The 13,431-nt window shown below is 30.4% G+C and overlaps 1 protein-coding gene across 2 annotated transcripts in view; it reads right to left on the reverse strand.

Annotated features, from left to right (window-relative positions):
- Positions 1 to 227: 227 nt before the first annotated feature.
- Positions 228 to 13,431, reverse strand: part of LOC136976056 (H/ACA ribonucleoprotein complex non-core subunit NAF1-like) — a 37,913-nt gene continuing 24,709 nt past the window's right edge. For both annotated transcript variants that reach the window (XM_067271243.1, XM_067271242.1), the window contains exons 6-11: positions 10,655 to 10,745; positions 8,243 to 8,325; positions 8,001 to 8,161; positions 7,660 to 7,711; positions 6,943 to 7,039; positions 228 to 1,408 (exon numbers count right to left, since the gene is read on the reverse strand). In XM_067271243.1, coding sequence (XP_067127344.1) covers positions 744 to 1,408; positions 6,943 to 7,039; positions 7,660 to 7,711; positions 8,001 to 8,161; positions 8,243 to 8,325; positions 10,655 to 10,745 — 1,149 coding nt within the window. In that variant the 3' untranslated portion in view covers positions 228 to 743. The remainder of the gene's footprint in view (positions 1,409 to 6,942; positions 7,040 to 7,659; positions 7,712 to 8,000; positions 8,162 to 8,242; positions 8,326 to 10,654; positions 10,746 to 13,431) is intronic.

The raw sequence follows: 13,431 nt of genomic DNA on the forward strand, positions 1-13,431 counted from the left end.
ACACATTTGGGACTGGCCACTCACAAAAAATTTCCGAGATTCCAAATCAAATTCAAACTTGGATTCCTCAAAGCCTAAACTCTTCTCTTCTCTTTAAGTTTAACTGTTGATGGTAATATATTAAGACTAAAAGATGCTGAGAATACAGGGAATTCTTCTGGAAAGGATTTTGAAAGTTAGTTCTGAAATATTAAATTTATCCGAAACAGAATAGAAAGCTCATAAAATTCTTAGTTATTCTTATTTATTAATATAACTGAAGAAATTATCTACATGTAACCTTATTTTTGACTAATAACTATTTACTTTACATTTCTTGTTGAAATGACACCATTTAATAATGAATTGATGGATTAATATACAGTTTACTTTTAGAAACTTTGAATCATCTCTTAGATGTACATTATTTAAGTTGGATAAATAGCATTTAAAATATTCTTCTTTCTATCATTAACATTATTACAATAATTAGGAATTAAAATGCAATAAGAAGTTTTCAAAATGAAATGAAATATCTATGATAAGTATTGAAGTTTAGTTATGTTGTCAATATGATTACATTAAGATCAATTTACATTAAATTTGGATCATTGGAAAATACAAAAAACAATGTGAAACTGTTTTAATTCCTCATTTGCAAGTCATATTTGAATAATGTCTGAAATTATTTCATCTCTGGTGCAGTTTTCATATTGTTTTTTGCATCTGCCAGCAATTTGTTTCAATGTATATCCATCTTTAATTTAAACAGGATTAAATGGAAATGGTGCCCGAGGATGTGAGCCTCTTGGAAAAAATGGAACTGATGGCACTCTGGTAATTGGAGAAGGAAAGGGAGGCCTCAAAGATGAATTGGAACTGGAAGAGAAAGGTGGCAATCTATTATCGCACGAAAATGAGGGAGCAAAAAACCGAGGTGGAATACTGTTATTGTTAGAATTTATGGGTGACTGATTTACGGGAAACATAGGTGGAGGAATAGAAGTAGGTATTAGAGGTGGTGGTGGAGCTGTACTAGAAAATATTGGAGGTGGAACAGATGTATTGGGAAATACAGGAGGAGATTGAGTTGCATTATTAGGAAACATGGAAGGAGGTGGTGGAGGTGGAGGCGGTGGTGGTGGAGGTGGTGGTGGCGGCAGAGCAGAAGTGGAAAAGTTTTGATTATTTATATTGTTTAAATATCCAAATGAAGTAGAAACTGGTGGTTGTGAAGGAAAAGGATGCATGTTGTTTTGTGAATTTAGGAAAGGTCTGACAGAAAATTGAGCTGGGGCACCAAACGTATGTCCACCACTTGGCGGTCTAAATGCAAATGGTGGTAAAGGTGGAGGAACTGGTGATCTCGATGGACAACCAGATGGAAAACGTGGAGGCCAATGTGTACGTTCTGGGACAGCTTGCTTATCTAGAATAAAAACAATTAAAAATTATTACAAAGAATTTGATTAAATTTTGATCATATTTTTAAAATAAAATGAAAAATAAACATAAATTTTAAATTAGAGAGAAAAGAATAAGCATATAATAAAAAATGTTTCCAAATTCAAATTATACAATAATGAACAAAAAATGAAAAATTAACTCATCATAATTTTTGCATTTTACTCTGATACAGTTACTATCCAATAATTTTCCAACCAATCTGATCTGATAATTGCTTCTATCTATCCATACTCTACAGTTATTGTTAACAACTGAAAGCCCGAAAACTCATTGGTTTAGAAAATATTCACTTTGTTCACTTATCATTTAAATTCAAATATAAAGAAATAAAAATTTACAAATTGATTTATGGGTGGCTTTTGGATCAAGGCCCTAGGCAATTGTAATTGTCTAATTTGCCAAGATCTGACTCAAGCCATGTTTTAGGAAAAAATTCAAACACCTTCAACCTTGAATAAATTTATAATAGTACAGACAATTCACAAGATTGAAAAAATCTTTGTCAAATTGCCAGACTTTGTACAGAGAAAGATCCTTGATGTTGAAACTATAGATATAAAAACTAAGTAAAAATTATACTTTTCTCTATATCATAAACTATTATATTGAATTTACAAAAAATAATCCAGATAATATTTATTTTTTTTTGTTAAAGAAAAACTGTTCTGAAATCTATTCAACACTACAAACTAGTATTTAGTTGGCAAACATCTACATTTTGATATTCAGACTTCATTTTTAAATTAAGTAGCAAAGTAATGTTATACAAAATTTAAAAATCAATCCCTTCAGATACAACTGCAATGCAATTATATACAAAAATGCTTATTCCCATGATTCTCTAGTATTGAAAAAGAGGTAGACTTTGGTTATTGATTCCTATGATTTGTGTTATTGTATTGATAAATTACTTTCTAACTGCAAATAGGTGTTACCATATGATGGATATTATTGACATCCACATATGAATTGGTTAAATCTTGCCATTTGTCTTGTTAAAAGTAGAAATTTACATTTATTTTGTTTTACATTTCTTGTAACTTGTTACATTCTATTTTTTTGATAATCTGTATTTCACTTTTGAATATTGTTCAATCTGACAAATTTTTAATTGCCATTCTTTATTTGAACATAGATCTGCTGTGAGAACAAAATGTTTCTTCAAATAAAATCTTTGGCTTCTTGAATTAAGCATTTTTGTATATAATCTGGCAAATTTAAAAGTACAGTAGAGCCTTGATTATCCGACCCTCGATCGATCGTCACATCAGTTAACAAACCGTGTTCTAGTCGACAAATTCAAATATCCGCTAGTGATGTGACACTACAATATTTGGCTATGTCTTGGCTACTTTAATATTATTTTTGTTAAATTTTTGCATGTTTTAGCTGGCAACACTGGCACGACCATGAAAGGGAGGCCAGTATTTAAACCAGGCGTAATTTTCAATTTTTACTTTATTTTTGTATTTATTTTGTGCAAAATAAAAAAATAATTTTTAATGCTACAATAGCGATGATTATTATTTAAAAAAAATTTTGTTAGGCTTAACATCAATGAAAATTTAACGTGAAGTATGTTAATAGCAATATACTAATATACTATACTAACAGAGGTATAGCTATCATGGAGCAGTTGGAGCAAATTGCTCCAGCGCGCACCGAATTACGAGGGCGCGAAGTGAGAAAAGGCAAAATAAAAACTTGTAAAAACATTTGTAAAAAAAATGTTTGCATTTAATAATTAATCAAAACTTATTTAAGAAGCAGCGTGTCACAACACTCTCTTAGTTCTTTGGCTATATCAATTGAAAAAACAATAGCTTGTCAACTTGATCTGGAGAAAGTGATTGACCGATTTGCAAACGAAAAAGTGAGAAAACAACAATTCTGAAGTTTTTTTAAATTTATTATGTATTTGTTATGAAACTAAACTTGCACACATTTTGTCAATACAGTTTATATACTGTGTAGTAAATATTATTAGGTACTCCATACTTAAAGAATTATTTTGTTTTATTATTATATAATATTATAGTATTATTATATATTTATTAAATTGAATATCTTATTGTTGAAATGCCGCGAATCTCAAATAAATTAAATAATTAGATATATATTTTTAAATTAAATGTTCAAAACAAATTTCGCGAAACCTCTTCCTAGGAACAAGGGGTGCACTGATTCTAATTGCTGCAGGGTGCTGAATATGTAGCTACGCCACTGTATACTAATAATGTATTTTTTCATACTTTTCGGTTATCCATTTTTTCAGTTATCTGACTAACCCCAGTCCCCAATTGAGTCAGATAATCAATGCTCTACTGTATTATTTTAGATTAATATGTAAGGAACTGAGTCCGAGCTGTATTTTTATTTTCTATTTTTTGTTTTCGTTATGTTATATTTTATTTTGGGGCTTATGTTTAGTTAGGGCGAAAGTTCCCCACTCACCCTCTGTAACAAATAAGACAAAAAGAAAAAAGAACCGACTCACCGAATGGACAAAGCACCATAGGAAAAAAACTAACACGCTATTGCGCGCCCGTACTCGGAAGTTCGAATGGAAGTTCCGATGCAAAAGGGGCGGGAGCTCCCCACACACACACTAGAATCAGAACTCACTAAATGACTTAAAAGTGACATCTCAAATATGTAACATTTAACTGAGAAAAAGTAATGTAAAAGTCGTTAGTAGATTTTGTCGGATTAATGCTGACCAGACAAAGATGTTAATCACTGTTAGTGTCTAAGTATGTAAATGAGGGGGTGGTTCCAGAGAACGTTTGTAACGTCACCTCACAACGTATAAAAAGAACAAGATCCGAGACAACGATCGAGGTGAGCTTCCAATTGATCGAGAGCGAGGTGTGCTGCCAAGGAAGTTAAAAGCGAGATTCGAACAGGTGATTTCCAGATTGGGAAAAAGGATAGGAAAGTTTTGCGATTCAAAGGAATTGGATAGAAGATTCTTGTGATTGAGGTGACGAATAGTCATAGATTCTAAGGTTGAATTGTACATAGTTATAAATTGAAATTTTGATTTTGTCGGAAGTCTCAAGGGATTAGTTCTAGATCGTAGTTGATAAGTTATCTTGTTTTGTCGGTTCAAAATAAGTGTCCTTTGTGAAATAAATTGTTTTAGAATTTACTAATTTGTACATAGTCTTATTAGTTTACATTAAAACTTGATTTGTTCTTTATTATTGGTTGAATATTTATAGTTATAATTTCCGGAGCACGCAAAAGTCCAGGCCTGGCATAAATTTTTGCTCGCGAACCCGTGAAAGTACCTGTTGGGTTGACGGTTGGTAAGTTAGCAATCGTCCTGCAATAGTTCGGTTAATGTTACCTTAGGTTCCGAGATGGGGATGTAGGGATTTTTTCCCTACGTCGGCGACCGCGCCGGGGAAAAATTTTTTCCTGCGATTCAAGATGGCCACGCGACCGGCCGCCATCTTGAAATGCTATGCAGAATCCACGGATTTTAACCGAAATGAAAAAAAATTAAAAAAAAAGGGAAAAAGTAATTTTTTACTCACTTTTCGATGGAGTTCGACTACTACTTCCTTTGTTTCTTTCCTTTTCGATCCAATTTTTTGCCGGTTTCGCTAAACTCCGGATTTTTGTTCGGTGAAGTTCTTTTATTCGCTGTTGTTTTCGCTTTGGCCACCCTTTTATTGGTCGGTTGGCGTTTTCCTTCTTTTGAATTAGTATTACTATGCTGCTTTTTGGTATCTTTCCCTTCTTCTTGTTTCTTGTTAGCTTTCTTTTTCGTAATCGTTGCAGGTGCTGCGGGAACGGTTTCTGGCTGGAACCAAATCAGCACTTTTCCCTGCCCGGACAAGTGTTGCTTAAGTGTTGGGCAAAAGTTGGAAATCTCTCGCCTGGTTTTCTGGAGGGCCAGGAATCACAATCAATGCAAACGGACTCAGTCGGCTGTATGCCTAATTTCACAGCAAATTTAAATGCGCTATCGACAAAGGGAGGTACACCTAACTCCAAACGGTCGTCTTCCATCGACTTGTAAAAATCACGGGAAGTGCATTTCGACCGAAATTCATCGTTGCAAATCAAATCGACCAAACCGCTCATTTCCACACAACTGGTAATAACTAAACGAGGGGAGGTTGGAATGGTGGGAAAAAAAAAACACAGCCTATCCTTAATTTCTAGTTACAGGTTCGTCTAACGTTTAGCTAAAAATTGTAAAAATAAAAAAAAAAAAAAGAATACTTACTAATGCAAGAAGAAATATTAACCACAATTATTATCCGATAAGAGTTAATTTGAAAACGAAAAATCGTCACGAAAAAAAAACACGAGTCATAATCCAAATCGCAAAACACGGCAGCACACGTTTCCAACTGGTAGTCAATTTGCATAAAATTGCATTGAAACGAACAGAAATCATGTCACAGATCGAGCATTTGCATATTCGTGCATAACACCACTATGAATTTCCCGCCGATATTACTCTCGCACGACATCACGAAAAGGCTCCCTCTACCGTCGCAAATTTACACACACTGTCGCCGTTTCGAGGTTACAGGATACTCGGCAACATGGAAGTCGGGGTCGAAACCGACCAGGGAAAAAAATTCTCGAGGGCGTCGACGTCACGAGTCTAGGGAAAAAATTTTTCCCCGTCGCGGACGCCGACGTAGGGAAAAAATCCCACCACCGCAATCTCAGAACCTAAGGTAACATTAACCAATAGTTCTTTAGTTGTTCCGGTTTGATTAGTACTTTACAAATATTACCAATAAATTATATTAATACTTAACATGTAGTGAATATAATATTACTTTCTGCAAATTCTTTTTAAAACTGCAGTGACCATAATATTACATTTCTCAATATATCAAGGTATTCCAAGGTTTAACATAACATTATGTTAGTAGCATGATATAGACAAATTTTATGTGTGTCTTAGTTTGTCTAGTGATTACCAGATGGCATTATCTCCTAAGAAATTTAAAATACAATTAATTATCTAGAACCATGTGACATGTTAGATTTAGAGTTTCACATGTGTATTCTGCAAGATGATTCTAAGCATGTTTATGTAGTATATGTGAATAAAGTTACAGATATGTCATGTAATTATAATGAAGATGAATTGTGCAAACATACTTGATGAAGAGTTGGACAAATCCAGCAACAATGATAGTGGATAATCAATTTTTTATTTTCTCTCTCTCTCTCTGTAAACATGCACAAGATTAAACAAAATCCATATAAATTGAAACCCACAGTTCTCAAAAGTGAGAGAAATGTTACTTAATGTCCCAAAAATCAAATGATGTTTTTAACTGTTTGCCTAGCTTTAGTCAATTTTTTAAAATGCTCAGTAAAATATACTGTAAAGCAGTGAAAATCAATCAGCACACAGGAAAAAAAGCTGTGTCCAAGGACTAGCAGGGTAAGTGTTAATATCAGTAATAGTTTTTTCAATTTTTTAAAATTAAATCAACATGCTAAATATATACTCACCTAGAAAAATTTTATTTATTGGTACATTTTTAGCAGGTTTTTTCTTATTTTTTTGTTTAGCCAATCGTTCTTTCTCATCATCTGAATATTCAATGAACTGTAAAAAGTTTTTAAATTACTTTCTGATGTAAGTCACAGATTAAATGTACTTTTCATACAAATATACAACATATTTAAATAACTTCATAATCTTCATATTATGTCATGTCAGGATGAGCTTGAAAATCTTGTTAATATTATATCTAGAAAATGTATCTTAGTAATTAAAAGTAACAGCTTCCTAATTAAAAATTAATTATCTGTATATCTTCAAACATATCTAATATTCATTCACTAAATGTAAAAGCTTTAACAAGTTTTGGTTTTGTATTTTTTCTTTCTCCTGACAAACAGTTTCTTGTAGTTTACAAGAAATAAAATGGTAGCTTTGCAGTTTCTTTCTATCTTCTCATAGATAACATGTAGAATGATGCTGATGTATTAATTTTATCAAAAGTTTTGAGAGTTTGAAAGAGAACTTTTTACAGAATTCTCTTCAAAACAATATATTATTTATTATGTTTGGAACTGGCATTATTTTTCAAAATGGGTTCAAAATGTAAAAATGTGTTTACATAAGGTGCTGAAGGACTTTTGTACCAAGTTCTACACACACACACACATATATATATATATATATATATATTTTAAAAAAAATACTGTAATAAAGTTTCTTACTTGTTCTGGAGGTTCATTATTATTTTCCCATGAGGCATCTGAACCTTTCAATCTAAAAAATTTCATTTAATATTAATATGCATATTAAAAATAACATACAGTGAATTCTCAAAGTACTTTGTGTGTTTAAAATACACGATTTTAAAATCATGAAATAAATAAAATCAGCACACCTTGTTTAAAATATGTTCACAATTCAAAATTACTTGAACAGAACAATTAAAATGTGTGGCTTACTTAAAACACAACCCTCATATAATTTGAGAATCCATTGCACATTATATTTTTAAAGAAATATTTTAAACTTTTAAAGACAAAATTTCAAACAGTGAAATATTTACTTTTTTAATTCCTCTGTAAAAACATATTTTGTAATATTTTCCTGTGAAGGAGCACAGTAAACTGGCATTCCTTTTTCTATACCCTTTTCAATTATTTCTTGATTTGAATTAAATCTTACAGCATATGAAGGCTGAATTACAGGACCAAAAACATCAAATATCTAAAAACAAGCATTTTTTAAAGTAAACTCAATTATTTCAAATGCAATAATGAAATTGTAATACTTGTGAATAACATTTACCTGACCCAATGGTTTATCTCCTTTTAAAAACAAAATGGAATCTAAATCTAATGCTGAATGGTCTTTATGTGACTGAATGATTACTATAAAAATATATATTTGCTTCAATCAAACAAGAATTATAAAACTGTCTCCATTATAAAATATAAATCATATTTTTTAATTTATTATAGTTTTAAATTATTATTCAAAAAAATATTATAAATTTTTTAAATGTCTCATTATCATGATGTATAAAGATAAAATTAATTCTGTACCATAATTTTGAATGGATAAACCATAATGATGTACTGTACATGCCAGAGAACAAAACATTAGAACAGAAATAAAATCTTTGCATAACTCATTTCCACCATACCATGCCTCTGCAGCAGCTATTGAAAGCAAGACATTTCAGATAACAATGTTGTTTTTCTTTGTTGTATACATAATTATAAAATAGATGAAACAAAAAAAGGAATACTGAGAAGGAACTTTCTAAACTTCATGTGTGAAATATACAAATATCTAAAAAATGACAAAGAAAATGTTTTTATCCTGTGAACTGTTATGATATTCAATTATTTATTGTATTTATTACTTCAATTATTTTATTTATCAAACAATAACAAATAAACAGAAATGAAAAAACTTTGTCCCTTAGCAACCACTCATTCAAATGAAAGATGATCTTTCTTAAATAATAATAAATGATTGTAATGGTTAGACCAGGCATGGCCAGCATACGGCCCGCTTAATGAATTTATGCAGCCCATGATTAATCTTTTAATCTTAGCTACTTAACTTCCAATAATTGGTCGAATGGATTCGCAATACTTTTTTTTTATTTAAAAAAAATTCCATTGTAGAGATTTACAACTTTTGTACTTGTCTCTGTGACAGTGCCAGAATAAAAAAAAATGATAAATTTAAAATATTAATAATTATCATAAAATAATGTATGTTAGAGAGTAATTCAAGATATACAGGTGATATTCAATTTAACTTAGCAATTTGTGTGCTTTGCTAGAGATGTAATACTAATATATTTAAACATTTATTTGCTTAAATGAATCGTTTTTGTATTTAACGTTTTTTAATTTTAATATTTCCTTCGGCCCGTGAAAAACGTTTTCTTTCCAATTCGGCCCAGGGGCAAAAACTCTTGGCCATGCCTGGGTTAGACCATTCAACAGAATACTGAAATTCTGTTAGGCTCATCTAATTACAAAATAGAAAAAGTTACACAAAAATTTATTCTATTGTCTTATAACTTAAAAGTTATAATATCTAAAATATTTGATAAGAATGTTATGTTAATATAAAACAAATTTCTACCCTACAATTTGATAAATGAAAAAAATAATCTAAAATTGTGATTACATAATAGTTTCAATTTTATTTAAAAAATGGTGAAAAGTAATTTTGTTGTGCAAAAACAATAAATGGCACAATTATCATTTTAAATGTATATAATTACTTTTAGTAATCAGAATTCACTTTATAACAATGAAATGAGTTTATAGCTTGTTAGAATGAGAATTATTATGTAATGTGTTTAACTATCACAGTTCTTTGAAATGATGTATGTTGTTATGAAGATAGGGAATGATTACAAAAATCAGCTTTTTATCAATTTTCATGAAACACATTGAAATAGGTATGTTTAATATCAATTAAAGCATGGCATTAATGCTCATAAAATGAATGGGAGAGAACTAGATGAGGTATGAGTATCGGTATCTTTGGTGGCTTCAGGAAAAATTACAATGACAAGAATATGTCTGAAGCATACAAAGGATTTTTCACATTTTCTAGTGACATCCTTAGTGACTTTAGACTAAGAAAATGCTGTTTGGTGAGTTTGTAATTGCAATTTAAAATTGGAATATAATCTGTCCTAATGAATAGCCCACGTACCCTTTCAAATTGTGTTTTAAACACAGATAACCTGCAAGTTTTGGGTGTTTAAAAGGTAATTTGAAAGTTTATCCATACAAAATTTAGGTACAGTAGACCTCCCTATAACACGGTAGATAAGTTCCGTGTTATATGAATCTGTGTTGTACGAGTCACTTAAATATATGAGCCAATCACAGCCCATGTGCTGGGCTGTGATTGGCTCATATATTTAAGTGACTCGTACAACACAGATTCATATAACACGGAACTTATCTACCGTGTTATAGGGGGGGGGTCTACTGTATAATTTTTCCATACTTTATAGAAAATGATATAGATACTGATTAGAAATTGTTATCTTCTATATATTAAATTCACTGATTTAAATTTAACAAATTCACACTAGAATTTTAATTTATTGAATACATATTGTTCTTATAGCATGTTAAAATTCTGCATTTTAAAAGAATTTCACATTTCTTATTAAATGAGGATAAATGTGATATAACAATCAATAAAAAGCATGTCTACCTAGTTCTTCAACTATGCTAAGTATTTGACCAATTTCTTGTAATTCTTCTTCTTCAACAGATATATGAAGTTCCTCAACTGGAGGCAAATCCTATTATAAAAAATTTTTTAATTGTTATGCTATTGTATATTTCATTAATTTATCAAAAAAAATCTACATAAAAAATATATTATCTTTTACTTTAAACTATTTTAACTTGCTTTAAACTGCTAAATAAAGAAAAATATTTTTCCATTTTACCTATCATTAAGAAGAGATGATCTATCTATTGGTAGCTAGTTATAGCCTATCAATAGGTAAACCATCACATCTTACAACACAAAATTCTTGATATCATATTAATATTATATACAAGGTGACTATAATTAAACTGGTAGTAGTAAGAGTGATGGAGAGAAGAATCTACTTGACAGCACAATAAAAACTGGTGGTTACAATCAGAACATGGGGAAGAGAATTTGTGTATAAAAAAATTAGTTAGTTGTCATGCCACCAGATAGCATTGGTTTTCTAAAACATGTTACAACATGCTAATTCCTTGTGACATTGCAGTCAATTATGTGTGAGTCATATGAGGATTACTATAAAGTTTGATGTCTTCTATATAATTAGTAGAAGGAACCATGGATATCTATAAGAAGGATTAAGCTCTACTAATGAAACTTTACCAAAATAACAGTAATGCCACCACTGCATTATGCAAATATTGTCATTTGAAAGATTTAAGGATAGGATTTTTGAACTGAAGAATATGATATAGAAATTTGTAGAAACAAGCAAGTTGAACATAACTCTGGACAGAGGCAGATGACATATTAAAGAAAGAAATGTAGATAATGTCACATTTACAGTTGCAGAAATCCAATTGCAATCAGAGCTACCCATACTTATTCCATGATCAACTGTCCATAAAATTCTACAGATTATCCTAAAATGGTATCCTTATGCAATTCAGAGGGTGCAATAGCTGCAGTCATGTGACCCTGAATGGCACACCAACTTTACTTTGCAATTTCTAGCTAGGATGTAGCTCAACAACATGTGAGAGTCCTCAAAAGATATGACTGATAAGTGCATTTTTCTCTACAAAGGAGTGTGACTATACACAACAGTTATGTGTATTCACACATTCATAACTGCTGCATAATTGATATTCAACTGATTCATATTTCAAAAACAATGTCAATAATCAATACTAATGCATTCTATTGTAAAGAGTAGTCACTATATATAAGTTAACAACAACAATTCACACAACATAAAATGGCCCATATTACTCAAAATGAAAGCTCAATTTTTTCTGGAAATTAATATCCAAACATGGATATTGTTTATATATGATTATAACATTATTTTCTGAAGACAGAAATTAAATACAATATTTAACTGCCTGCTGGAGAATATGTTGATAAAATATTTACCAAAATACTTTTTTTATATTTACTATACAATTATTTCAGATTCTATTCTTTTTATATAACAAAGTATTCCATCATTAAAATAGCAAAAACTTAACCCTGTAAATACTATAAAAATTATAAAAACTAACTTCAACTAATTCATTATAAACAATATTTATAAACCCAAAAAATAATAATACAGTATAGGATCGTTTATCCAAATCAATTGGGGACTGGGGTTGTTCAGATAACTTATTTTTCGGATAACCGATTATGTATGAAAAAATATATTAACCTATCCCATGTTGAAATTTTTCTCCATTGCGTGTTGCTTTGCGTTGAATTTTCATCAATTTTAAGCCTAACGAAAAATTTTTATAATAATAATCACGGCTATTGTATCGTTAAAAATTATTTTTTTATTCTGTACAAACAAAATAAATATATTGAAAAATATGAAAACAAAAAAAATTATACTTTAGAAGTTAATCTAGTATCAAAAACACTAGATTCAGCATGACACAATCCGATTGGAAAGCTTTCGGTTAACTGACATTTCGGTTGATCAGCTTTCAGATAAACAATGCTCTACTGTATATGTAAATACATTTTAGAATATTCTGGGAAACTTAGATTAGCTTAGAACAAAGCTTAAATCAGGCTGATCTTTTCTTCCAGAATATTCTAAATTAGTAATTTATATATTTATTAATATTAGAACAAAATGGATCTGCCTACATTTAGTTCAAAATACTTCATGATTAAATTCCATAAAAAATAGGGCATACAGATATTATATTAAAATCTGGGCTTAGCACTGTTTTATATATATATAAAATTCAGCCTAAAAACTTGTCTGTTGATAGGAGAGTTTGGAAAAAAGTAGTGGATGGTAGTATAAAAGTTTGATGTTTTCACCACGTTGACCTGTACATACATATATCATCATCATCCATTCCTGATGATACCCTCTGGGTATCAGCAGGAATGGATGATGATGATATATATATGTGTACACAAGTTAGAATAAAAAGAAAAAATGCCAACTGATTTTACTTTCCTGGCTGTTATATATAACAGAGGAAAAGTATGGCAATCAGTCAAAAAATGATCCCTTGAGATTTTTACACTTTTGGACTTAGGACATCTTGAAACATCGATAAATGCAAAAAAATTGGGGGTAATTCCTGTATGTATAGATGTTAGTGTGTATGTGTGTGTGTGGGGGGGCACGATTTTGTTCATGCTCTTCAAAGCTTAATAACTCCTGTGCTTTTTGTTGAAAATTTCTAAATTTTGCAGGTATGCTTGTTTATTAGGGGAATTAATGCTATTAAATTTTGGTGATTAAAGGTTGATGGAGTGGAAAGATAATG

This window comes from Centruroides vittatus, unplaced genomic scaffold (assembly GCF_030686945.1).
Source record: "Centruroides vittatus isolate TY-2023 unplaced genomic scaffold, ASM3068694v2 contig_393, whole genome shotgun sequence".
NCBI lineage: Eukaryota > Metazoa > Arthropoda > Arachnida > Scorpiones > Buthidae > Centruroides > Centruroides vittatus.